Below are 26493 nucleotides of genomic sequence, written 5' to 3' on the forward strand. Positions count from 1 at the left end.
TCCGTTTCATACCTTTATTGTGGAGATTCGACGTCGTCATATTGTTTCTGCCCCAACAGAGGAAAGGGTCCGAGCAACGGCATGAAGCAAGGCGTGGGGCCGACCGTTGATGCAGTGGAGGAGGAAGGCCTTTTCAGAAGGCAGAGGGTCTTGCAGGAAGACATGAAAATACATGAAGAACTTCCCCGTCATGGGGATTGATGAGGGCCTGGGAGGCTGATGAAAGCCCCGCAGAAACAGTGAGTTTTCAGCGAGTGGGAAGAGGCAGCAGTGGCAGCAAGCTTCCGCAGGCTGCTTTGAGGAGGATCTGAGAGGACTGAGGGAGGGATATAGGGGAGTAGAAGGTGTTTAGTAGGTGTCAGAGGAGGAACCAGAGAGTGCCCAGGAGGAGGGTGTGTAGGAGGGAGGCCACGAGGGGGTTGGACCCTGTCGGTGCTGCACTCCACACGGTGATGTTTCTGTAACCCAGACCCAGGCTGGGCACGTGGTGCTGGATCCATCTGCTGTAGGCGGGGATGAATGTATACACCCCAGGCTTCCCAGGGAGGGCACAGCCGTGGCCCCAGCTCACCACCCCAACCAGGAACCAGGAACTGTTTGGGGAGCAGACCAGGGGCCCCCCAGAATCTCCCTGGGAAGGAGAGAGAGAAGGAGAAAGAGCAAAAGGGAGCACTCAATCTCTCCCAGAAATCTGGTGTCCTGGTCCTTCCCACCCAGCATACCTCAGTCCTCTTAGAGCCAAGGTCCTCTTTGCTCCACCTCCTTCTGCCCCTCCTCTAGCCTTTTCTCCCTTCTTACAGTAAAGACAACCTGACTCTGAATTCCAGTCCCAGTCCCTCCCTGCTCCCACAGTACCCAGGGATCTTGTCCCATAGCCCCATCTCACTTCTCATTCTTGCTGGTTTCTGGAATGCAAGCATCCTGCCACCATGGACTCTCCTCCCATAAGAGAGAGAGAGATTCCACGCACCTGGCCCTCCCTCACCAACTCTACCCCACTAAGCCCATTTCCCTTCCAAGGATCTGGCTAGCCCAGTCCCCAGCTCCTCCTCGGCCCAGACTTCCGCAGCTCTCACCTGGCAAGAATCTTTTCCACCTTCCGGGTAGCCCGCACAGATCATGGCGTTCGTGACCGGGAGCTTGGAATTCTGGGTTTTGAAGAAGTTGTTACACTGACTGGGGTAAATCAGGGGCACTTCAACCTCTTGGAGGGTGTGAGGCTTAGGAAGCTGAACTGGTGTGTGGGGGAAGAGAAGGCATAAGAGTCATCCTTCCCATCCTTCCATCCTCCTGTCCTCCCACCTCTTCCCTAGTGGGGACTTTGAAATGCAACTAGCTCTGCAGGAGGCTTGTTGTCAGCTAAGTACAACACTCACTTGGACCTGGCTTGGGGGAGAAGAGCAGCAATAATACTAATTGTGGTATTTGTTAAGCGCTTACTATGCGCCAAGCACTGTACTGAGCACTAGGGTAGGTACCAGATCAAGATGGACCCAGGTCCTGGCCCGTATGAGGCTCACACTCTAAGAGGCGGGGAGTCATCAAGACGTGAAGGGACTTGCCCAAGGTCAGGCACGTGGCAGAGCCAGGAGTAGAAACCAGGTCCTCCTACTCCCAGCAACCACCGAGAAGAAGAGCAGGCTGTTGGGAGGCGGTTGGCTGGAGCAGCCGTGTCCTCGTGAGGCTGCTGGGGCGGGTAAGGGTCAGGAGAATGCTGGGCTGGGCCTGGCCCTAGGTGGGATCTGGCTCCGAAAGCCCACCAGACGGGGCTGGTTGGGGAGTTGGGAAGCGGTGGCGGGTGGTCCCACCCTCTCCTTACCTCCTTGTTTCACATTTCCCCAGCCGGTCACGGAGCAGAGCAGCCCCGAGGGGAAGGAGTCTGTGGCCTGAGGGATGCAGACTGGCAGGATGTAGTCCGTGAAGTTGAAGGGAGTGGCCAGCTGCACCAGGGCGAGGTCCCCCTCCGATTGCTCAGTGGCTTTGTAGTCGGGGTGTAGGATCACCTTCCTGACCGCCGCCGAGATGGCATGGATGGGGTAGGAGAAGAGTTGCAGCTCTCCCAGCACCACCCGGAACTGAGACGTCTCCAAAGGCCTGAGGAGTCGGGGTGGGGAGAGGCGGCGTCAGTAATAACCAGCGCTGCTGAGGGGCTGGGGCGCGTGGCCGAACGTGGGGCCGAGATGTGGCTGGCATGGGAGGAGGACGGCAGCTCCCTAGTGGGGCCCGAGATTTAGTTGAGATTTGGCTCTGTGATGGGAGGAGCCAAAGCTGGAGAGAACAAGGCTGGTAGAGGGAGCTCCTTCAGGGCATTGCTTCCTTCCCATCCTCACACCTTCCTTCCCCTCTTCCTTCCTGTCTTCCTTCTTTCCTCACTCTCTCTCTCTCTCCTCAAGTCTCTGCTCCCTCTCCCCCCGCTTTCCACCCTCTACTCAGCCAAAGTTAATTACAAAATGAGCACCATCTTAGCATAATGGCAAAACCTTTGATTTTTGCTTCAAGAGCACTAAGTTGGTTATGGTATTTATTAAATCCTCATTATGTGCTACACACTGTGCATAGTCATGGAGAAGATTTAAAATAATCCCACCAGACACAACCCCAGTCTCTAATTCCTACCTGTGTATTCTCTCCCTGTGCTTAGTATAGTGTCCCGCGCCCAGAATTTGCATAATAAATACGATTAATGCTGTTAAGAGGTTGGCATAGACGGGTGTCATCCATGTTTTTCAAATGATGGAACTGAGGCAGAGAGGTTAAGTGATTCATCCAAGGTCATACAGCAGGCCAGTAGCCAAGTTGGATTCAGAGGTTGGGTCTCCTGTTTCCCAGAGTCTTTTCACTTAGACCCTCCTGCCTCAGAGGACTTTGATATCTACAATATCACTATATCTTCATCATCATCACTGTGGGCAAGGAACATGTTTACTGACTCCGTTATATTGTACTTTCCCAAGTGCTTAGTACAGTGCTCTCCACCCAGTAAGCGCTCAATAACTATGATTGATTGATTTATCATCTTTGGCTCTCCCTACCTCACCTCGATGTTGTGAGATTATGGGGAGAGGACTGATGTGAAAGTCCTGTGGGAAAATCAAAGGACTCTGCCAAGTCAAGCTAGGTGAAAATGATTATTAGCTCTCTTCTCCCTTATATGGTTGGGAAAAGAGGCCCAGAGAGGTTAGTGACTTGGCCAAGGTCCTACAGCCACTCAGTGGTGGAGCTGAGATTAGAATCATAACTGTGCTATTGATGGGGCACTTCCTATGTGCTAAGCACTTGGTGAAGGGCTGAGGTAGGGGGAAGGTGACCCAAGTATTCTGACTCCTAGCCCAGTGTTCTTTCCTCCAACCCACTTTTAATGCCGGAGGAGATGCAATTGACTCTGGGGTCCTGGCAAAAGCAGTTGGGTAGAGCAGGGCGAATTCATCAAAAACCATGAAATGCAGATATCTCGGGCATGACATCCAGAAGCTTAGGAAGTGGTGAAGGTGGAATCTTTCTGGGCAAGTGGGAAGTAGGGAAAGACAATGTGGACCCCTCCAGGGGTGGGTGGACAGTTGGGTGGGCGAGGGCTGAAGCCCATCATGAGAGGCAGCAGGGTGGACAAGGGCCCCCCGGACTCACGGGCTGAAGCAGTGAGCAGCCGTCAGCACCCAGTCTTGAGTGATCAGGGTTCCCCCGCAGATGTGATCCCGACGGTGTCGGAGGCTGACCTGCCAGGGCCACTCGCCCTCCTTGGCGTCCTTGCCCCCAACGATGCGTGGGGTCTCCCGCAGCCTCTGGGATGGCAGGCCGCACTCTGGGAAGAGGAGGGCACCTTCAGAATTCAGGGGGCCAGTTCTTCCAGCCTCCCCTAGCTCACCCTCCTCCTACCTACCTAGAGCCCCTCACTCCCCTCACAGATGTTTTGGCCTCTGTCACCTTTCATCCACCCATCCAGCCTGCACATTCCTCCCAGCACCCAGCTTGGCTTACTGTGCCCCTGTTCCCTGCCACCCGACGCACCTGTTTGGATCCATTTCCCTTGTTCCCCTGTGAGAGAAAAGAAGTAGTGGTTAGTGCCCCGATGGTCCCAACTGAGGAGAGGCTAGGTCTGGGGAGAGGGGAAAACTGGGACTTAGGTAGGGCACATCTCCTCCAGGAGGCCTTCCCTGACTAAACCTCTCATTTTTTCTTCTCCCACTCCCTTTGCCCTTCCCCCCCACCCAGCCCCACAGCACTCATGTATATATCTGTAATTTATTTATTAATATTCATGTCTGACATCCCCCTACCCCAAGACTGTAAACTTGTGGGCAGGGAATATGTCTTTATTGTTGTAGTGTAGTGTAGTGTAGTGTAGTGTACTCTCTCAAGCACTTAGTATGTTCTTAGTATCTTACGAGATGTTCTTCCCCTTGACTCTGTTTATTGCCATTGTTCTCGTCTGTCCGTCTCCCCCGATTAGACTGTAAGCCCATCAAACGGCAGGGACTGTCTCTATCTGTTGCCGACTTGTTCATCCCAAGTGTTTAGTACAGTGCTCTGCACATAGTAAGCGCTCAATAAATACTATTGAATGAATGAATGAACTTAGTACAGTGCTCTACACACAGTAAGCGCTCAATAAATATGACTGAGTGAATGAATAATGACTCTGTTTCTCTCCTGAACCCCAGGCAAATCTTTCACCTCCCCATCTTTGTCAACGGACCCATCGCTAACCTCCCACCCTCTCAACACACGACCTTGGAGTCCGTCCCCTTTGATTCGTCTCTCTTGCTTGGTGCCCGTTGGCAATTTTCACCATTCTAACCGTGCCCCAGTGCAAGCCCAAGGCGATTGCAACTTGATGCTGATAAATAGCTTCTTTGCCCATCTGAAGAACAGTGCGGCCTAGTGGAAAGAGCACGGGCCTGGGAGGCAGAGGACCTGGCTTCTAATCCCTACTCGGCCACTTACCTGCTGGGTGACCTTGGGCCACCTTGACCACTTCTTTTGGCCTCTCTTTTCTCAGCTGTCCAATAGGAGTTCAGGATTCACTCTCCTATATAAACTATAAACTCGCTGTGGGCACGGAATGTGTCTACCAACTCTGTTACGGTGTATTTTCCCAAGTGCTAAGTATAGTGCTCTGCGCAGCGTGAGCACTGACTAAATACAATTGACTGATTACTTAGACTGTGAACCCTGTGTGGGACAGGGAATGAGATCAAGTTAATTAACTTGTATCTACACCAGCGCTTAGGAAAGCGCCTGGCAAATAGTAAGTGCTTAACAAATATTATTATTATCAATATGATTACTACATTTTTTGAGCTGGTCATCGTCCGCTTATTAACACTACTGTATTGTATCATACTGTATCATGTTGCTATATTACCGATTTCGTTTGTTACTGTTTATTGTTGTCAGTGCTGCCACCCACCTCTCTGGCCTCACCATGTCCCTCCTCCCCACCTCCTCCCGCCCGCCCCTTCCTATCCTCCCCTTCCCCTCTCTCGTTCAGCTCTTTCCCGCTCTCTCCTCTGCCTACCCCCCCGCCCTAGAACCCCACTTTACCAGCGCCAACCCTCTTCCCCCTCCCCCTACTCCCCCCCACCAACCCCCCCCTCCCCCCCTCCCCCCTTCTCTCTTCCCCACCCACGCCCCATCCCAGTCCTCCTGTCCCACCGCTACCCCTCATCCCCCTCTCCCTGTCCAGGGCCCCGCCACCTCCTTCCCATCCAAACCTTCCCCTCCCCCCGCTCTCCCCCTTTCCCCCCCTTGCACCCACAGCTACTTTCAAGTGTGGCCTCTGGAACCACCGCTCCATTACAGGTAAACTACCTTTCGTCCATGACCTTTTCCTCTCCTGCTCTCTCCTCCTCCTCGCCCTTTCAGAAACGTGGCTCACTTCCGAAGACATGGTCTCCACCGCTGCTCTCTCCGGCGGAGGCCTCTCCTTCTCCCATTCCCCCAGACTCACCGGTAAGGGAGGAGGCGTCGGCTTCCTCCTCTCGCCCCGTTGCCTCTTCCGCACTATCCCTCCTCCCCCCTCCCTCTCCTTCCCCTCTTTCGAAGCCCATATCATTCGCCTCTACCACCCCCTCCAGATACTCGTCGCTGTCATCTACCATCCTCCCGGTCCCACCTCCGACTTCTTCAACCACCTAGACCCCTTTCTCACCTTCCTTCTCGCCTTCTCTCGGCCCACTCTGATCCTTGGAGACCTCAACATCCATATGGATGTACCCGACGACTCCTCCGCCGCCCGCCTGCTATCCCTCCTCAACTCTGCCGACCTCCTGCTCCACCATACCTCTCCCACTCACCGACTCGGTCACACCCTCGATCTCGTCATCTCCTACCGCTACACTCTCTCCTCCCTCACCGACTCTGAAATCCCTCCCTCTGACCATAACCTTCTCACCTGCCTCATCTCTCACACTCCCCCCCCCGCAAATCTTTGCTACTACCCCACAAAGATCTCCGCTCTCTCGATCCCATCCGTCTTTCCAAAAGCAACTCTCCTCACCTTGCCGCCCTGTCCTCACTTCCCACTCTCGACGATCAGGTCTCCGCTCTCAACTCCACCCTCTCTACTCATCTCGACTCTCTCGCCCCCCCTTTCCCTCCGCCGCTCTCGCTCCACTAACCCACAGCCCTGGATCACCTCCTCCATCCACCTCCTACGCTCCTATGCTCGAGCTGCCGAGAGCCGCTGGCAAAAGTCCAAGCACCAAGCCGACCTCACACACTTCAAATTTATCCTTTCCTGCCTTAACTCTGCCCTCTCCTCCGCCAGGCAAAACTTCTTCTCCTCCCTCATCGACACCCATGCCTGTCACCCCCGCCAATTGTTCCGGACCTTTAACTCTCTCCTTAGGCCCCCTGTTCCTCCCCTTCCCCCATCTCTCACCCCCAATGATCTGGCCACCTACTTCATCACAAAAATCAACACAATCAGGTCTGAGCTCCCCAAAGTCACCCCTCCGCCTCTCCCCTCCCCGCCACCAACCCTCTCCCCTACTTTTCCATCCTTCCATCCTCAGAGATCTCCTCCCTCCTCGCAAGTGCCACCCCCTCCACCTGCGCCTCGGACCCCATTCCCTCTCACTTTATTAAAACCATCGCCCCTGCCCTCCTCCCTTCCTTAACTTCTATTTTTAACCACTCAATCTCCAATGGCTCCTTCCCCTCTGCCTTCAAACATGCCCACGTCTCCCCCATCCTAAAAAAACCCGCTCTCGACCCCACTTCCCCTTCCAGTTATCGCCCTATCTCCCTACTACCCTTCCTTTCCAAAATCCTAGAACGAGTCGTCTACAATCGCTGCTTAGAATTCCTTAACTCCCATTCTCTCCTGGACCCCTTCCGATCTGGCTTCCGTCCCCTTCACTCTACCGATACTGCTCTCTCTAAGGTCACCCATGACCTCCTTCTTGCCAAATCCAATGGCTCCTACTCCATTCTAATCCTCCTTGACCTCTCTGCTGCCTTTGACACTGTCGACCATCCCCTCCTCCTCCACACCTTATCTCACCTTGACTTCACAGACTCCGTCCTCTCCCGGTTCTCCTCTCATCTCTCTGGCCGGTCATTCTCGGTCTCCTTCGCAGGCGCCTCCTCCCCCTCCCATCCTTTAACTGTTGGAGTTCCTCAAGGGTCAGTTCTTGGCCCTCTTCTGTTCTCCATTTACACTCTCTCCCTTGGTGAACTCATTCGCTCTCATGGCTTTAACTACCATCTCTACGCAGATGACACGCAGATCTACATCTCTCTCCCTGTCCTCTCCACCTCCCTTCAGGCTCGCATCTCCTCCTGCTTCCGGGATGTCTCCACCTGGATGTCGGCCCGCCACCTAAAACTCAACATAAGCAAGACTGAGCTCCTCATCTTCCCTCCCAAGCCCGGTCCTCTCCCAGGCTTCCCTGTCACCGTGGATGGCACGACCATCCTTCCCGTCTCTCGGGCCCGCAATCTCGGTGTCATCTTTGACTCGTCTCTCTCGTTCACCCCACACATCCTATCCGTTACCGAGACCTGCCGGTTTCACCTTTACAATATCGCCAAGATCCGCCCTTTCCTCTCCACCCAAACGGCTACCTTACTGCTACGGGCTCTCGTTATATCCCGGCTAGACTACTGTGTCAGCCTTCTCTCTGACCTCCCTTCCTCCTCTCTCGCCCCGCTCCGGTCTATTCTTCACTCCACTGCCCGGCTCATCTTCCCGCAGAAACGATCTGGGCCTGTCACTCCCCTTCTTAAACACCTCCAGTGGTTGCCTATCAACCTCTGCTCCCAACAAAAACTCCTCACTCTAGGCCTCAAGGCTCTACATCACCTTGCCCCTTCCTACCTCTCCTCCCTTCTCTCTTTCCACTGCCCACCCCGCACGCTCCGCTCCTCTGCCGCCCACCTCCTCACCGTCCCTCGGTCTCGCCTATCCCGCCGTCGACCCCCGGGCCACGTCCTCCCGCGGTCCTGGAACGCCCTCCCTCCTCACCTCTGCCAAACTGATTCTCTTCCCCTCTTCAAAACCCTGCTTAAAACTCACCTCCTCCAAGAGGCCTTCCCAGACTGAGCTTCCCTTCTCCCTCTACTCCCTCTACCCCCCCCACCTCTCCGCAGCTTAACCCTCTTTTCCCCCCATTTCCCTCTGCTCCTCCCCGTCTACCTTCCCATCCCCTCAGCATTGTACTTGTCTGCTCAACTGTATATATTTTCATTACCCTGTTTTGTTAATGAAATGTACATCGCCTTGATTCTATTTAGTTGCCATTGTTTTTACGAGATGTTCTTCCCCTTGACTCTATTTATTGCCATTGTTCTTGTCTGTCCGTCTCCCCTGATTAGACTGTAAGCCCGTCAAACGGCAGGGACTGTCTCTATCTGTTGCTGACTTGTTCATTCCAACTGCTTAGTACAGTGCTCTGCACATAGTAAGCCCTCAATAAATGCTATTGAATTAATGAATGAAAGGTAGAGCACTAATAATAATGGCATTTGTTAAACTCTTACTATGTGTCAAGCACTGTTCTAAGCATTGGACTAAGCACTTGCAAGGGCACAATACCGTAGAGTTGGTGGGCATGGTCCCCGCCCCCAAGGAGTTTACGGCATTTCCCTGCCCGTCGGCTCATGCCCTCAGTAAACTGTTCCCAGCTGTCATTCTCCTGCCACTGCGCATACCATTCCCCTCACCTTGAATGTCCTTTCCTCCTGTCTGCATCAATCCATCAGTGGTATTTATTGAGTGCTTAATATGCGCAGAACACTGTACTAAGCACTCAGGAGAGTATAATAGTCCCCTCCTTGAAAGTTCTAGCCCACCCAGAGAAGCCCCTTAACCCCGGTCCTGCCGACCCAACATCTGGGCACAGCTTGGCACAACTTGGCATAGGTGTCTGTCACTGGCACTCTTCAATTACCACCCCCCGCCCCGGCCCCAGCACTTTTATCCAGTTGGGCGCTTTCTTCCCTCCCCTCGGTTAAATTGGGAACTCTGCCACAGGTCTCTCAGATTTGCCCACGAGCATTACTCCACACCAGCAGATGTTCAGCCAGTATCGGTGGTGGGACCTTCTCTCCCGTGCTCTGGGGTCCCTGTTTCCCCCAACCTCGTTCGTTACCCCCATATCTCTGTGGGTCTGGTGACTGAGGTACCCTCCTCATTCCCACCCTTCCTGCCCAATCTCTCTTTGGATCCCCCCACCTAAAAATAGGACGATGAAGGTTTTTCCCTTGTCCTGGATCATTTTCCATTTTACCCCCTTGGCAAATTTTGGGCTTCAGACTTCTACTAGTGCTCAGTGTTTTCTGCCTAATGGATTTCAAATGACGTGCCCTTGGAGGAAGGGAGGTGGATGTGGAAAAGAATGGAGGGGTGGTTGTGGGAGAGTCACGCTTTCTGGGAAGGGAGCCGGTGTCCCCGGGAAAGCTGAGGGACAGGGAGCCGGATGACTGGGCTCAGGGAGAGGAAGAAAATCCGGGGAAGGAGTCGGGCTGGGAGACAGGACACCCAGGTGCTGCTAGTGGTGGTGGCGGGACTGAAGGAGCCGGGGGCGGGTCTGGGGGGAGCTTTGGAGAGTTAAGGTGAGAACTCTGCTGGGGACTGGGATGCCCGAGTCCCCGGAGGTAAGCAAGTCGAGGACGGGGATCTGGAGCAGGGTGTGGGTTGAGAGGATCAGGATCCCCTGTCAGGAATGAGCCCCTTGCCAGGGGAAGATTCCTGGGTGCCAGGAGGGAGGGTGGGCTGAGGACCAAAGAGTAGGAAAGTGGGGGGGGCTGAGGACCGAAGAGCGAGGGAACCGGACCCAGGGACCACGGGCCTCGGACTCACCGTTCAGTAGGAGAGGCTGGAGCAGAAGCAGCAGTGACAGGAGCCAAGTTGCCCAAGGCCCTTCCATGTCCCTTGCGGGCCCTGGGTCAGAGAGCAAAGTCCCAAAGTCTGTGGGCAGTTGAGTTCCCTGCACCTTTGTCCTCAAAGCCCTGGGGAGGGGGTGGGGTGGGACAGGTTCCACTGTCCCAACCCCCTTGGGGCTCCCACCACAGCAGCAGCCCGGCTCTGTCTTCTCTCATCCAGGCCCGGGTACCCCTTCTGCTCTTAGAGAGAGAGAGTGTGTGTTTGTGTGGGTGCGCGTGCACGTGTGTGCATGCGTGTCTCCCACAGCCTGGCCGGGCCCCCATTTGCCCCAGGGACATAGGGACTTCCTGAAGTTGCTGCCAAGTGTCCCAGCAAAGTCAACAGTACGGCGTTTTTTTTTTTGTTGTTGTTGAGGAAAGAACTGTGGGGCTCGGAGACATCGGCATCCCCACTCTCAGCCCGCTCGCCCACCTGCCGGAACACTTGCCTCCGATCCCCTCGGCACTCGCCAGCCTCCGCTCCGTGCTTCCCTACAGCTCTTTATCTTCTTCCCAGATGATTTTTTTCCAGGTACTCTGAGTCCAGTCTCTGCTTCTCCCTCTCAGTCCTTGTTTCTTTCCTTTCTTTATTTAATAGATCCAGAGGGGTAAGAGTCTTTGGTCTAAGTGACCTGTTCTCCTGCTGCCACAAGAATTTATTGGCCACCTGCTACTGTAGATGCCGTATTAAGCACTTGGGGAACATCAATCAGAAGCAGCATGCCGTAGTAGAGCACGGGCCTCGGAGTCAGAAGGTCGTGGGTCCTAATCCCGGTTCCGTCACTTGTCTGTTGTGAGACCTTGGGCAAGTCACTTTACTTCTCTGTGCCTCAGTTACCTCATCTGTAAAATGGGGATTGAGACCATGAGCCCCGCGTGGGACATGGACTGTGTCCGACCCCATTGGCTTGTATCCTCCCCAGCGCTTAGTACAGTGCCAGGCACATAGCGTTTAACAAATGTGACCATTATTATTATTAGCATTTGTTGCACGCCTACTGGCAGAGCATTCCCCCAAGTGCTTGGGAGAGCACGGTCGAGTCAGTAGTCACACTCCCTGCTCTCAAGGAGTCTACCATCTAGCAGGGGAGACTGGCAGATAACTGTTATGTATAAATAGTTGGAGTAAGAGGGTAAGCAAAGTTAGAACTGGTAGGAGCCGGGGCATGGTAAGGTCAACAGAGGAGAAAGTCGTGTTGTATATAGATGAGTTCTGTAGGTCAGTAAGTGCCAAACATGACTGTAAATACATAAGTGCGCAGGGGCCCCTTAGGGTGACACAGTCTGCAGGTGGTAGAAATTAATTGAGAAGCAACTTGGCTCAATGGAAAGAGCCCAGGCTGGGGAGTCAGAGGTCAAGGGTTCAAATCCCAGTTCCACTGCTTGTCAGCTGTGTGACTTTGGGCAAGTCACTTAACTTCTCTGTGCCTCAACTGTTAAATGAGGATTAAGACTGTGAGCCCCATGTGGGATAACCTGATCACCTTGTATCCTCCCCAGTGCTTAGAACAGTGCTTGGCACATAGTAAGCGCTTAACAAATGCCATTATTATTATTGTTATTATTATTGTTATTATTATTAACTGGGGAAGAGCAGAGCTGGAAGCCAGCCGGAATGGGACAGAACTCAGTTCCAGAAAATGAAAGAGCCCCAGAAAAGGCAGTCTGTCATGGAAGCTGTTTGACTGTGGCTCTCTGGGGCCAGTGCCCCCACCCCGATGTGGGATCGGACCTGAATTGGAGAGAAGGATATGGCGGCTCCACTCCTTGTGCCCCAGTGGGCCCAGGGACCCCTGGGAGATCCAGGCCCTTCCTCGGCCGGTGGGCTGCCCATGTCCTCTCCCTCCAACCCTGTGCAATTCCCTCTCATCATCGATGCTGCCAACACCGCCGCTGCTGCCGATTCGAAACGTTTGTTACTTCCCCCCCGCCCGGGGAAAGCTTCTTGGAGGAGAGGGGATTTCAGGAGCTCTCTGAAGATGGAGGAGAGCTGTGCTCTGGAGGATTTGAAGGGGAAAAAAAGTTCCAAGCAGCGGGAAGCATTTGAGTGAAGAGAGCAATGAAAGTTGAGATCCCCACCCTTGGGGAACTTGAGTTTCCTGAGTGAGACAGTAGAATTGATTGAAGCCTCTGGATCGGAGAGGGGGGAATCGATAGATGAGAAGCAGCAGGGTCTAGTGGATAGAGCAAGAGCCTGGGAGTCAGAAGGACCTGGGTTCTAATATCGGCTCTGCCGCTTGTCGGTTGTGTGATCTTGTCAAGTCACTTCATTTCTCTGTGCCTCAGTTACCTCCTCTGTAAAATGGGAATTAAGACTGTGAACCCCATGTGGAACAGGAACTGTGTCCAACTTGATTGGCTTGTTTCTACCACAGCACTTAGTATGGTGCCTGGCACATAGTAAGCACTAAACGAAGACTGTAAAAACAAAAAAAAAAAATATAATAGATGCAGATTAATCCATTGGTAGGTAAAAGTGCGGTGGTGGCTAATGGTATGGCATGAGGAGGAATGTGGGTGGGTAAATCTGGAAATATGTCATGGAGGAAGTAGCCTTAGAAGTCTTTGAAGAAGGGAAGGATGGGGGGTGGGAAAGCTGAGCAAAGAGGCTCTCAGAACAGTGCTCCGGCTCTTAGAACAGTGCTCCAGCACTTAGAACAGTGCTTGGCACACACTAAGTGCTTAACAAATGCTATTATTACTATTATTATAGGCAGAGAGAGAGAGGGAAAGGCCAGAAGCACACATTTCCTTGGGAGGAAGAAGCTCCTGAGTTGGAGTGGAGCGGGAGACCACCTGTGCTGTGTGGCATCAGTGGGAGGCTGGGCAACTAAGTCCCATTTTCTGCAGCAGTGAGAACAGTGGAGAACCCAACGAGGAGTGAAACGATAGTGTGTGGGGGGGGGATTAAAGCAGCCGGTGAGCACGCCCAGCCTTGACGGGTCCTACAGTCCGTAGACTGAAACCTCTGCAACTGAAAGGACAGAAGCATCCTTGGCTAAGCCCGACACTGGGGTGAGGGAGACGTTTCATGCTTTCTTACATCCCACTGACCCACGCTCAGGAAGAGTGGTGGGGGTGGGGGCCATATTACTGTCCAGGTCAGCTCAAGACATCCTCAGCTGCTTGACGCTAAGTGACCGCCCTGCTTTTTAGGTGTCCAGGTGATAGGGTGTTAATGAATGGAGCCAGTCAGGTGCGGTGTCAGGCAGGAATGATTGGCTCATGGAGTTCCAGTCTGCTTCACCCTCAAACCTAGATGTACCCATCTCACCTTCACAAAGTAAAACCACAACCCGGAGACACACATAAATCAGTTCTCATCTCCCTGTCCTGCCCCAATCCTTTGACCTCTTGCTATGAGCCCAAAGGGCAGAGATCTCTCTCAGGGGTGGGTGGGGGGAGACCACGAGGACCCAGTGTCCATACTGCATGCAGGCCAGGAGTCCCCCAGAAGAATCATACTTCTACAGCCCCCCAACCTCCTCCACCTTCCTGATGGGCTTCAGATTGCCACATAGCAGCTGCTCTTTCTGGGCTTGACCCTACTCCCCGACCCCCATCCACTCGAACAATGAATGAATGAATCAGTCAATTGTATTTATTGAGCGCCTAGTGTGTGCAGAGTGCTGTACGAAGCATGTGGGAGAATCCAACATTACAGAGTTGGTAGACAAGTTCCCTGCCCACCAGCCTCTATTTTGGAGACTATCTTCATCATTAGGCAAATTACCTTCATTTCAGCTTGCTGCCTTGGTTTCGCTCATCGATCAATCCGTCAGTAGAGTATATTAAGTGCCCTCCACGCTGTACTGTACTGCCCCATCCTAAGTGTCTGGAAGAGTACAACAGGATTCATAGACATGATCCCTGCCCTCAAGGAGCTCTCAGTCTGACAGGGGAGGCAGATGTTAAGATGTTCAAGCAGATTTGTGTTCTACTACCTAGCTGTAGTCTTGTCTTCTGAGTCTTTACCACTAAATTCTTGAAAGAGCGTTGGCCTGCCCTTCCATGGCCTTAGGCATTGTGCTTCATCATTTACAATCAATCCAGTCACTGCACATTTTATTAAACAGGAAATAACTTGCTTAAAGGATTTCACTATGGACAGAGCCTGTTTTAAGATCAATTCTGCAGCATAGTCTTCAATTCATTTGAATTCAGTCATATTGAGAGTTTACTGTGTGCAAAGCACTGTACTAAGCGCTTGGAGAGTACAATGTAACAATAAACAGGCACATTCCCTGCCCACAGTGAGCTTACAGGCTAGAGGGGGAGACAGGCATTAATATAAATAAATAAATGGTCTGGGGCAAAGAGTGGGAGTCTAGGAATTGGGAAACATGAGGTTTTTTTTTTAAAGCTAATGACATTTATTAAGTGCTCACTAGCATCATCATCAGTGATATTTATTGAGCGTTTACTATGTGGAGAGCACTGTACTAATGCTTGAGAGAGTTCAAAGAACAGAGTTGGCAGACACGTTTCCTGCCCACATTGAACTTAGTCTAAAGACCAGCTAGAAGCGGGCTCCCCTTTCATCCCATGCTCTTGAATATGTTGTATTATGTACTATTTACTATTGCACTATGGAAAACTTCAAATGTATAAAACCCAATTCAATTAGTAACCTTGTAAAATGATACCTTATAAATGGCAAATGAAGTGTGTTCATAAGTTTACGAGATTCTTCCAGGAGTATCTGCCAGAACTCTGAGACGATAAATACTTGGCTTCTGCCCTTTGAACAGCAACAACAAGAATCATCTCTTCTAGGAAAGGGAAAAAGTTCTCACTCAATAAACTTAGATCTCTGGGACCCAAGCGCTTCTAAGTGTTCCATCCTTTAAATTCACCTAATCTCAGTAACAAATGAGTCCTTTCCATAGGTCTGTCTATTTCCCTCTTATTCCTTGGATGTTTAATTTTTTATGTTTCTCTTCATTTTACCATGGGATCCACGTGACAATTCTTTGAGCAGGTATTACTGGTATGTAATCTTTCTTAAGATTAATTTATAGCTAGTGTGTTACTTCCCTGTGGTTTCAAGTACCTCGTGATGTTTATCTTTAACAAATTTTACACTATTACCTTCCCGTCCATCCAAAAGCTAAACATGTTTGTAATTGCCAAAGTGCTACACTCACGATTCCGGTCTCAATAATACACTGGGCAATTGTCTCATATTTACATTTTGAGAGAAGCAGCATGGTGTAGTGGTTAGAGCATAGGCCTGGGAGTCAGAAGGCTCTAATCTTGGCTCCGCTACTTGTCTGCTGTGTCACTTTGGGCAAGTCACTTCACTTTTCTGTGCCTCAGTTCCCTCATCTGTAAAATGGTGATGAAGACTGTGAGCCCCTAATGGGACAAACTGATTACCTTGTATCTACCCCAGTTCTTAGAACAGTGCTTGGCAAATAATAAGTGCTTAATAGATACCATAATTATTATTATGATTATTAATAAACTGTTCTGTGGTAGATTATAAAACCCACTGCTGGGACATTATTTCCAGTGTATTATCTAAGTATTACCTCTGAACATTACAATAGTTCTGGTTTAATGTTTAACTTAGTAAATCTGTTGTGGTGTAATATTTACTTAAGAATCTGAAGCCTAGCTGAAAACTCTGTTTCAGTTCTAGGGAGTGTTGACTTTACCCGTCTGGGTTATTTCCATTCTTTCTTTTTACCTATTGTTATCCCTGTCTATTGAAATCAACCCTTGCTTTCTTAATTGGTCATTGTAAATTCAAGCATGCCGTTGCCATTCTGAATTGATTGTGTATGCACTGCTTTTTGATGCCTATGTTCCTTTTTCCATTAGTCTCCTACCAGACCATAGCTGTGTTCCTGCAAACCCCCGTGTTATTTAAAAAACTGTGTTAAACCTTGTTTCAGTGGGAAATGGAGCCCCTGTTCCCTCCACTTTTTCCGTATCTGACTCTGGAATGGCTTTGAGCAAAAGTTTCATAAGGAATAAGAGAAAGGAAGCCAAAGTGAAAACACCACCAGGCGCTGCAAACATCAAATGTGACAACCCAACCACATTGGTCTTTTCAGTCACACATGCACTCTTAGGTGAACTTTACTGGCAGTGGTGTCTTTGAAGATGGACAATGACACATAGAAGGCATTTATTGCTGAAGTTGAGCTGCAGGATGCTTGCCCTCCACTCTGCAGCATTCAGGTTCTTATTCAAAGTGCTCTTGTTCAAAGGGCTGGTTTGGGGGCCGGGGTGGGGGCCAGAGCAGAGCTGGGCTGGGACCACCACAAAGAACGCAGTGCGGCAGTCGCATTGAGCTTTTTATTAGACCTTTTTGCCCGAGGATGAGGAACCAGACTGGGGCTTCTCAAAGGCCAGCTGTGGTCAGAGACTGGGTTTGTCCTTGGGCAGGGGCAGGGGCCATTTCCAGGAGCCGGGTGCAGGGGCGGTGGTCACATTGTCCCTGGAGGTTCCAGTCCAGTATGTTATGAGAAGATGAGGTTTCTGATCTGACTCAGAATGGAAGGACCCAGGATTTTCCCAGAGCCCCTTTCTGCCTTGGCCCATACCAGGGGTTCAGGTGCCCTAGTTCTCCCCCTTTACCCCAAGCCTCCAGGTCTGTCCTGGAGCTTGTGCCTGCTGCTTTAGGGGGCCAGGCAAAGCCTGGGGAGCAAGAGGGGAAGAAAAAAGGGGATGGAGAGGAAGACGGCCCCAAGGCTCCCCGCCCCTGAGGTGGGCTGGACCCGCAGGGTTGGTGGGGTCATGTGAGCCTGGATCCAGTGTCTATAGTCAGCGACGCTAGTGTAGACGCCTGGGCGGTTGGGCAGGGCACAGCCCTTGCCCCAGCTCACAACCCCCACGAGGACCCAGTGTCCATACTGCACGCAGACCAGGGGGCCCCCAGAATCGCCCTGAGGGAGAGATGGATTCAGAACCCAGGTATCTGGATCCCCTCAGCCCTCCTTCCCCTCACCCAAGTCTGTCCCCCATCACACCGCTCCTCGACCCCTACTCTCATTATCGTGGTATTCACCCAACTATGCAGGTACTCGGACACTGTCTACTGCCATAAACCCAGGCATCTGCTCCCCAGCCTGCAGATATCCCACCTCCACCACTGGATGGGTCTGAAAAGGTCTGTGAAGGTTAGCCGGGGGTGTCTGGGTCCCCCTGATCCCAACTGTTGTGAAGCGGGAGGAGCGAGCAGTACCGGGGGGGGGGGGGACTGCCGTCTCGGGGGAGCAGAGGGAGGTGGGAATCTCCGGGCCCCGAGAGTCACTGAAACTTCTCACCTGGCAGGCGTCCTTGGTGCCCTGGGGGTAGCCAGCACACAGGGTTCCGGGTTGCACGATGGGTTCACTCGGAGGGACGTTGGAGCCGAGGTGATAGAGCCGGTCACAGGTCCATCTGTCCAGCAGGGGGACCTGGACCCCCTGCAAGGGCCTGGGGCCTGGGAGCGGCACTGGGGGGGGGGACGGTCGAGTGTAGGTTAGACCCTCGACCTGCCGGCCCCACCTGGGACCTGCTGCGCAGCAGGCCGGACTAGGCCCCAGGGGACCGGTCAGAGGGAGAGCTGGGGAGTCAGTCACCTGGATGCCCCTTTCAGGTGAAGGGGACTCATGGGGGTGGGGGCTGGCTGGCCAGGAGGACGGGGGGCCTGGTCCTACTCAGGGCACTCACCTCCTTGCCACAGGCTGCCCCAGCCAGTGACCCAGCAGAGAGTCCCTGAGGGCAGGTGGGCCCCAGGGGCGGGCAGGCACACGGGCTGGATGTAGGAGGTGAGTGGCACAGGGCTGCGTAACTGCAGCAGTGCGATGTCCCCCTGCCCGCCATCCTCCGTGAAGTTGGCATTGAGCAGGATCCTCAGCACGGGCAGGACCAGGACGTGGCGGGACGGCCGGGCCAGCCGGAACTCCCCGAGATGCACTCGGTACTCCGACAGCTGCACCGGCCTGGGGACAGAGGAAGACAGACAGGCGGCCGCAGAGGAGTCGAGTAGCAGTGGAGTGAGAGCCCAGGAGGGGAAAGCCGGTGGTGAAGTCAGTAGGTGGAGCTGCCTCTGGGGTAGGAAACTGAAAGGATGATGATGATGATGGTATTTGTTAAGCGATTACTATGTGCCGAGCACTGTTCTAAGCGCTGAGGTAGATACAAGGTATCAGGTTGTCCCACGTGGGGCTCACAGTCTTAATTCCCATTTTACAGACGAGGTAACTGAGGCACAGAGAAGTTAAATGACTTGCCCAAAGTCACACAGCTGACAAGTGGCGGAGCCGGGATTAGAATATGACTTGCCCAAAGTCACACAGCTGACAAGTGGCGGAGCCGGGATTAGAACCCACGACCTCTGACTCCCAAGCCCGGGCTCTTTCCACTAAGCCATGCTGCTTCTAGAGACTGACTTCGGGGAGGAGCAGAGAAGCTGCTGAGTGTAACAGAGAGGCAGCTGCCAAGAGTTTCCTGGCAGCTGGCTCCCAGGAAAGGGGTGAAGTGAGGGTGGCCCCCCGGGGTGGGTCCATTTGTCCCTCCATGAGGGGGTCCAGCTCCCGCCCAGCCCCAAAGTAGGGTGGCTTGCTCACCTGGAGAAGCAGTGAGCTGCCGTCAGCACCCACTGGCGGGAGATGAGGGAGCCACCGCACAGACGAGTCCTCTGGTAGGTGAGGCTGACCTGCCACGGCCACTCCCCTTCGTGGGCGTCCCGCCCGCCCACGATCCGCCTGGCCAAACGAGGCTGCCCGCAGCCTGCCAAAGCAGAGGGCCCACGGTCTGGGAGGGGCTGGGGGCCTCAAGGTAGCCCGTGGGTGGAGGGACGAAGAGCTGGTTTGTGTGGATGGAGGGGTCAAGGGTCAGCGGCTGGGAGGTTGGAATCAGCTTCGTACCTGCAGGCCCTGCAGCTTCTGGTGCAGGGAGGAGGGCTACCCCTGAGCCGAGGCCAAACGCGGCTCTGCGGGGCACGTGGGAGCCTGGGGGATGAAGGAATCACATCACTCACATTTGTGCATGTGACGCGGGACAACCACAGAGTGACCAGAGGAGGAAGAAGATGAGAAGACGGGGAGGGTGGGAAGAGGCAGATGATGAGTCCGGAGAGAGAGGCCCTCTGATGGGTACAGTTAGCCTCTGGTGATGCCCAGTCAGCCTCTGCCAGGGATGGGGATATTCTTAGCCTCCTGGTCAGCCTCTGCCAGCAAATGGGAGCTGGACAACCATCTATTTTGCTCAATGGCAGGGATAAAGGAGAACGTGCAGGGGGAGAGAGAAACTGGAAAATGTGAGTGAGCAAGTGTGTTTTGAGAGGTAGGAGACAACTTTATGGATAAGGGGGTTGATGGAGACGGGAGTGAAATAACACCGAGAAGAACAACCAGACAAGGAGTGGGTGACAGAACAATAAGATAAGTGGTGGGAGAGAATTAGAACAGAGGAAGAGAGAGAGAGAGCATGGACAGGGAAGAGGGGGGATACCCAGTGAGATGGAGATGAGGGAGAGTGGGTTTGTGTGAAGGTGAGAGAAGATAGGTAGCAGGTGAAATTCCAAAGAGGAAGTGGTCCATCAGGAGAGGGAGGGAGAGTGTAGAAATGGGTGAATGCTGAAGGGTTGGGAATGGGGCGTCTAGTTGGTGGGGACGGATGGAGGAGTCGGAGCGGGGGAAGGAGGATGGAAGGAGTTGCTTCCTAATATGAGACCTTTCTCAGCCCCCACTCCCTGGCCCATGAGCCAGACTCACCCAGAAGCAGGAGTAGCAGCAGCAGGAGGAGGAGAGGCGGGGGCCCCTGGGTCCCTCTCATCTCTCCCGCTGGTCCGGGGGTGGGAGGAGCAGGCCCCAGCTCCTGCTCAGGCTGAATGAGGGAAATAGGAGTCTGAGGTCATCTGTCCCAGAAGGCTGAATGGGAAAGGTGTGAGAGGACCCCGGCAACCCTCCCCCTCTTGCCGGGCCAGGACCCAGTGTCCTGCCCCTCCTGGGCCCTCAGATCCTTCTCTTTCAGAAACTCAGTGCCCTGTCCCTGACCCACCTCCTTCCTCAGGGTCCAACTGACCTACCCCCTAAATCTGGTGACTTCCAGAGCCTAGGAATTGCGCCCCAACCTCCGGAGATCCCACCACTGGGCTGGGTCCTGCCACCTCCCGCTGGGTTTTCTTTCAGAAGACACACGCTTCCCTGGGAGACACAGGAGGGCTTACAGGGGTGGTCAGGAGGGGGAGAATTAAAGGAGATGGGGCGGGACGGGGGGTGCAACCGGTCAGGCTTGGGAAACAAAGATGCCTTGATGAGCTTATCCTACGTGGAGGAAACCCAAGTTCCTGGAGCAGAGAGGGGTGTGGAACACAGGACCCCTGGGTTTTGGCAAGAAGAGGTCTGAGGGTGGGAGACCGGAGGAGGTGGGAAGGGTGGGGGGATGTGGCCTGGACAGGGGAAGGGCTGAGGAGAGAGGGTTGGGAGCCAGGGGCCAGAGTGCCAGGGTTCTGCCAGGGAAAAGGCCCCGGAGGAGGGGTAGATCTAAGGAGAGTTGGGGCAGGAGGAATCTTGTGGTAAATCCCGGAAGCTCAAGGGGATGGTAATTAGCGGCTCATCTCCAGAGCTGTCTCAGCTCTTGTCAGATTTCAGTTTCTGAGGCGCTATTGTTCCCTGGAAATCTCTTCTTCCCATCCCAGGACCCAAGCACCTGGCCTCCAGCCTTTGGCCTTCCAGGCTCCCCGCCCAAGGAGTTCAGCCTTCCAAGTCTCCAATTTCTGTTGCCCCCGACCCTGGCCTCTACTATTGACCCTGGCTCTCCTCCCAGGGTCCAGGCAGCCCTATACTCCAGCCCTGGCTTTCCTTCCAGGGTCTAGATAGCCCTGGTCCCTAACCATGACTGCCCTCCCAGGGTCCAGGCAGCCCTGCTCCCCAACTCTGGCTTCCCTCCCAAGGTCAAGGCAACCCACTCCTGAGCCCTGGCTCTCCTTCCAGTGTTCTTCCTTCCCACCCTGACATTCCTTGTGAACCCCTAGGTTCAGGGAATGAAGGGACACTAGTCTCTCCACTTACTAAAAATGTACTGAGTGTCTAGTCACAATTTTCACATCTTTATGGACAGTTAATGGGTCCCTGAGTCCATGCCCAGCCACAATGTGGTCAACCTGCCCACTCTGACCCGTGGGTGCAGGGGTAGATAGGTAGGCAGGTGAGCAGGCAGGCAGAAAGGGAGGTAGGTGGGCACGCAGGCAGGTTGGCAGACATGCAGACAGGCAGGTAGGAAACAGTAAGACAAGCCGGTAGAATGCAGGGACTCCTGGGTCCAATGGGAGGGAGCATCCTACTGGAATCTGGACAAGAGAAGGGGCATGTGGGGACTCCTAGATCCAACTGGTGGGGGTCCTCACTTCAGGGGATGGGGGAAAGTGATTCTTTTGTTGATGGAAGGAAGTCCACCTTGAAGGTGAGGCAGGTAGAGCCAATCTGGAGAGTGAAGAGGGAGGCAAAGATGCCTGGGTCTGATCTGAGGAACTGGAGGAGGTAGGAAGGGCTGTAGTGTCGGGGATGGGAGATTGGTAGGTTGTCTGTTACGTTGTTAGGTGACCTTGGGAAGCCAGCATAGATCATGTCCTCAAGGAACAGCATCTGCCACCTGCTAACTACTGCTGGCCTGTCCGATATGGAAATAGCCATAACAGGTCTGGTCTACTATAATTCTAGAAAATCCTGCAAGCTGAAGGGTGATGGGATGATCAGGGAGGAGGCAGAAGAGAGAAGATTACAGCTGACTCTGGGGAGGGAACAGCCACAGCTGAGTATTTGGTCTGGGCTACTAAGTAGGGGTGGCTAAATTTAAGGAGACTCATGGGAGGAAGACTGTTCATTCATTTAATTCATTTTTACTGAGTGCCTACTGAGGTGAGTGGAACTTTGTGGATTATTTGATGATTTTATTTCTCAAAGCACTTTCACCTGTTCAATTTCATTTGTTACCCTTGTCTCACCTCCCACCCCCAATTACCTGTACAGCAGGAGGTGGCATGGACACATTTTATGGCTGTGGAATTTGAAAACAGAGAGGTTAAGTGAGGATCCAAGACCCCACAGTGAATGAGTTGCAGAGCCAGGCAGTTAGCAGTTAACTAGAGTTGACTCCAGTTCCCCTATCCTGACTCTTTTCTACTCTGTAAGCTCCTCTCTAGAGTGTAAGCTCCTTAAGGGCAGCGAACATGTCTACTAAATCTGTTTTATTGTACTTTCCCAAATGCTTAGTATAGTGCTCTGCACACAGTACGCACTCAATAAATACCTGTGATTTACTGATTGATTTCCACTAGGCTATAATTTCCCTGGGCAGGTGGAAAGGGGCTACATATCTTTCATGTCTTCCAATTACTTAAGCTTTAACTGATATACCTACCCACTTTCTTTCCTCCTTTCTGTACATTTTTTTTGTGTCTGATTCCTGTGGTGTCTGTTACCTCCTAGAGGGCAGGGATCATGCCTATTAATTCTATTTTACTCTCTGTGCTTCAGTACAGTGCTCTGCACTTTGTTATAAGTGCTCAATAAAGTCCATTGATTGATTGGAGAGTTTAGATTTTCCTCACCAAGGTTTTGGGCCCTTTTTTCCCAGCCCATCACCCAGCTCACACTTCCAGTGGCTAACGGGACTCAGGGTTCGGGGAGGAAGACGGACAGGATCTGGATGCTGAAAGTCACTGGGGATTCCAGCTAGACCAGACTCCGGGTTTCAGCCCCCAAGCTTCAGTAGTTAGAATGAGGATGGATGATCTGGGACATGATCCGGCACACGGTCTCCAGCTCCCCTTGCTGGACCGGGTGGAAATAGAGCCAGAGAGTTGATAGACTAAAGATCCCAAAAGAACCCGTGAGGGACTCAAAAGAGGAGAAGGAAGACCTTTCAGAAGTACTGGGCATTCAGGAGGGATTAGAAGGAGCATGATGTCAGCTCACAGGGTACCGAAGAGGCCCAGTATCAGCAGTAGGGCCAGGAGGGTGATCCAGGAGGGGCAAAGGAACAAGGGGGCTCCTGGAATGGTAAAATTTCCAAAGGGCAGTCCTGGGACTTTGGAGGGATTATATCCACGAGGATATAAAATGGGGAGTCAAGTGCCTGGAGAAGGGAAGGAGCAGAGGCAAGAAGCAGTGTGGCTCAGTGGAAAGAGCCCGGGCTTGGGAGTCAGAAGTCATGGGTTCAAATCCCGGCTCTGCCACTTGTCAGCTGTGTGACTTTGGGCAGGTCATTTCTCGGTGTCTCAGTTCCCTCATCTGGAAAATGGGGATGGAGACTGTGAGCCTCATGTGGGACAACCTGATTCCCCTGTATCTACCTCAGCACTTAGAACAGTGCTCTGCACATAGTAAGTGCTTAACAAATACCAACATTATTATTATTATTAAGAGGAGGCTCACAGTTTAATAGAATGGCATTGTGTGTGTGTGTGAGAGAGATAGAAAAGGAAAGGGGGAGAGGAAAAGAGAGGGAGATTTACACTCCTGCTTCTGATTGTTCCAAGGGTTTCTTACAATGCTTTAGAATTGGGAAGCACTCAGTGAATATCATCAGTCTTACCGCGGGTGCTGGAGCAGCTTCCTTCTCCTTCGGACCGGCCTGCACCCCCAGCAAAAATCCCATTTAAGCTGGCAGCCCGATACGCCAGGGCTTTTATCTGGCGCCCTCTGGTGGCCAGAAGGAGTATGCCCTCTTCCCGGAAGGCTGAGGGCACCTGGCCCGCTAGGACACCGGGGAAGAGTCAGAGACTCGAGGAGAAGGACAGAGGGAAGGGGGAAGAGGCAGGGAAAAGGAAGATGGGAGAAATGGGGGGCTGGAGGGAATGGGACATGGAGGCGGAGCCACTACCCCTACCTTTATCTCAGTAAATCAGTCCATCGTATTTAAATCCATCCATCATTCCCTCCAGTCTGAGAGCTCATTGTTGGCAGGGATTGTCATTCTTTATTGCTGTTTCGTACTTTCCCAAGCGCTTGGTACAGTGCTCTGCACACAGAAGGACTTAATAAATACCATCGAATGAATTTACTGTGTGCAGAGCACATGGGAGAGTACAACATAACCACGTCGGTAGCCACGTTCCCTGCCCACCACAAGTTTACAGTCTAGAGGGGGAGACAGGCCTTCCACCGCTAGTGGCTGAGTCAATTCTGGGCTGGAGTCGAGGTTGATGGGAGTGGCTTTTCTCCTGCGAGGTTGGCCCTCTTGGGCTGGTGTGACGGGAGCTGTTGTGAGATCACCCGTTGCCTGCGTTTGACATTGCAGTAGTTGGAAGACACAATTCCTGCCCTCAAGGAGCTTTCAATCTGTGAGGAAGAAGGACACCCAAATCAATTACATATAGGAGGAGGGAATGGAGTATATACGATATGCATGTAAGTGCTCAGGGGTTATGAGAATTTAAAAGGCCTAGTGGCAGTCGTGGGATATAAGATGGGGAGGAGATAAATTGACCAGAGAAGGCCTCCTGAAGGAGAGGTGATCTCAACAGGGCTTTCAATATGGGGAATGCTGCAGCCCGTCGGAAAGGAAGGGGGATGAAATCCCAGGCAGGAGGGAGGACGTGAGCAAGGGATTGACCGTGAGAGCCGAGATGGAGTCACAGCGAACAGGTTAGCTTGGGGGGAGCGAAGATGTAGAGCTGTTGTTTAGTGGGAGAAAGCTGATGAAGGGCTTTAAATACTTGTGGCATTTATTAAGCACTTGCTATATGCCAAGCACCATACTAAGCGGTGGGGGAGATCAAGATAATCAGGTTGCTCACAGTCCCTGCCTCTCATGGGGCTCACAGTCCAAGCAGCGTGGCTCAGTGGAAAGAGCACGGGCTTTGGAGTCAGAGGTCATGAGTTCGAATCCCACCTCTGCCACGTGTCAGCTGTGTGACTGTGGGCAAGTCACTTAATTTCTCTGTGCCTCATTTACCTCATCTGTAAAATGGGGATTGACTGTGAGCCCCACGTGGGACAACCTGATTTTCCTATGTCTACCCCAGCGCTTAGAACAGTGCTCTGCACATAGTAAGTGCTTAACAAATACCAACATTATTATTACTATAGAAAGGGTAACAGGAATGGCATTCCAATTTTGCAGAGCAGGAAACTGAGGCCCAGTGAACTGACTTGCCCAAGGTCATCCAGCAGACAAGTGGCAGAGCCAGGATTAGAATCCAGGTCTCCTGACTCCCAGGTCTGGGTTATTTCCACTAGAGCATGCAACTTCCCAATGGTCAGGGGTTTTTGCTTGTCACAGAGAAGAACGGGCAAACACTGGTAGCTGGGGGAGTGGGGAAATTGTACTTCATCACTGCCCTGGTCACCATCCAGCCCAAGGCTCTCAACCAGTCTCCCTACATTACTACCTCCTGTGACCTCACCTCTGCCCTATGAAACATCTTGCTTCTCTGGAACCAAATTTCCCTTCAGCCTGTCTTGTTCCTCTCCATCTCTTCTGCCCCATCTCTGGTCCTTATGATGCAAAATCTGGCTCCAGGCCGATCCAGATCTATCTCTTGCTGGTCTCTGTGGTCTCTTTTTCTGTCCCTCCCTCCAGCTCTCTGGGAAAGGAGATAGCCTGCTCTTTTCCCCCTTTGGGGCCACTTCACATGAGCCACTGGCCACCCAGACCCTCACCACGTTTCTGGCTGGCTTGGAAACCTTCCTCCTGTTTCTCCCCTCCTCTCTGCCCCATCTCTTGCACTATGACATCAGTCATTGCTCCCTGACAGTTCTTTGGAGACTCCAACTTTACCCCCTCTTCTCTTAGAAGCCTCTGGAAACCCAAAGGCTCAGAGTCTGGACTGGTGGCGAGGTTCTGCCCTGGGGACAGAGGGCCAGTCAGATCCAGCTTGGGAGAGAAGAAAACCAGAATGTCTCCTCTCATGTCCCTCCTCCCTCACAGAGTGGATTCTGGCCTGACCTGCCACTGCAGAGGTTTTCTGAATGAGAGAATCCCACTTTCAGTTCTTCTTTCCGAGGCTGAGATGGAATGGAATACACTTCTGAGGAGGTGAATGGGAGATATGAAGTTGTGTCGGGCAGGTGGCTGAGTGAATTCAACTTGCTGTGGGACTGGCAGCTTGAGCGTTGCCTAGTGGCTAGAACACAGGCCTGGGAGTCAGAAGGACCTGGGTTCTAATCCCAGCTCCTCCACTTG

At 52.8% G+C, this 26493-nt stretch overlaps 2 protein-coding genes across 2 annotated transcripts; both read right to left on the minus strand.

Annotated features, from left to right (window-relative positions):
• LOC114815111 (serine protease 33-like) lies at positions 1–10569 on the minus strand. Its single transcript, XM_029075644.2, has 6 exons — positions 10304–10569; positions 4006–4032; positions 3625–3799; positions 1820–2094; positions 1077–1234; positions 1–631 (listed from the first exon to the last, which is right to left on the minus strand). Exons 1-6 carry the CDS (start codon positions 10368–10370, stop codon positions 359–361), a joined length of 975 nt encoding a protein of 324 aa, XP_028931477.1. The 5' UTR covers positions 10371–10569; the 3' UTR covers positions 1–358.
• A 5901-nt stretch (positions 10570–16470) lies between these two features.
• LOC100086525 (serine protease 33) lies at positions 16471–26052 on the minus strand. The gene is made up of 9 exons (XM_039913632.1): positions 25971–26052; positions 23902–24063; positions 23283–23358; positions 21762–21975; positions 20053–20190; positions 18930–19099; positions 18031–18302; positions 17643–17812; positions 16471–17261 (listed from the first exon to the last, which is right to left on the minus strand). The coding sequence occupies exons 1-9, from the start codon at positions 26050–26052 to the stop codon at positions 16995–16997; spliced, it is 1551 nt and encodes a 516-aa protein (XP_039769566.1). The 3' UTR covers positions 16471–16994.
• Positions 26053–26493: the final 441 nt, after the last annotated feature.

Source organism: Ornithorhynchus anatinus, chromosome 11 (genome assembly GCF_004115215.2).
Source record: "Ornithorhynchus anatinus isolate Pmale09 chromosome 11, mOrnAna1.pri.v4, whole genome shotgun sequence".
NCBI classification, from domain to species: Eukaryota; Metazoa; Chordata; class Mammalia; order Monotremata; family Ornithorhynchidae; genus Ornithorhynchus; species Ornithorhynchus anatinus.

Excerpts from the sequence above, each read along its gene's own strand:
- LOC100086525 (XM_039913632.1), bottom strand. The coding sequence starts at position 26,052 with ATGACTGATGTCATAGTGCAAGAGATGGGGCAGAGAGGAGGGGAGAAA. Across the intron at positions 23,359-23,901 it reads AAGCTGCTCCAGCACCCGCG|GAGCCCCCTTGTTCCTTTGC; the intron begins GTAAGACTGATG and ends TTACCATTCCAG. Across the intron at positions 20,191-21,761 it reads CTACCTGCCTCACCTTCAAG|CCTGAGCAGGAGCTGGGGCC; the intron begins GTGGACTTCCTT and ends TCCCTCATTCAG.
- LOC114815111 (XM_029075644.2), bottom strand. The coding sequence starts at position 10,370 with ATGGAAGGGCCTTGGGCAACTTGGCTCCTGTCACTGCTGCTTCTGCTC. Across the intron at positions 4,033-10,303 it reads CCAGCCTCTCCTACTGAACG|GGGAACAAGGGAAATGGATC; the intron begins GTGAGTCCGAGG and ends TTTCTCTCACAG. Across the intron at positions 1,235-1,819 it reads GGGAAATGTGAAACAAGGAG|TTCAGCTTCCTAAGCCTCAC; the intron begins GTAAGGAGAGGG and ends CCCACACACCAG.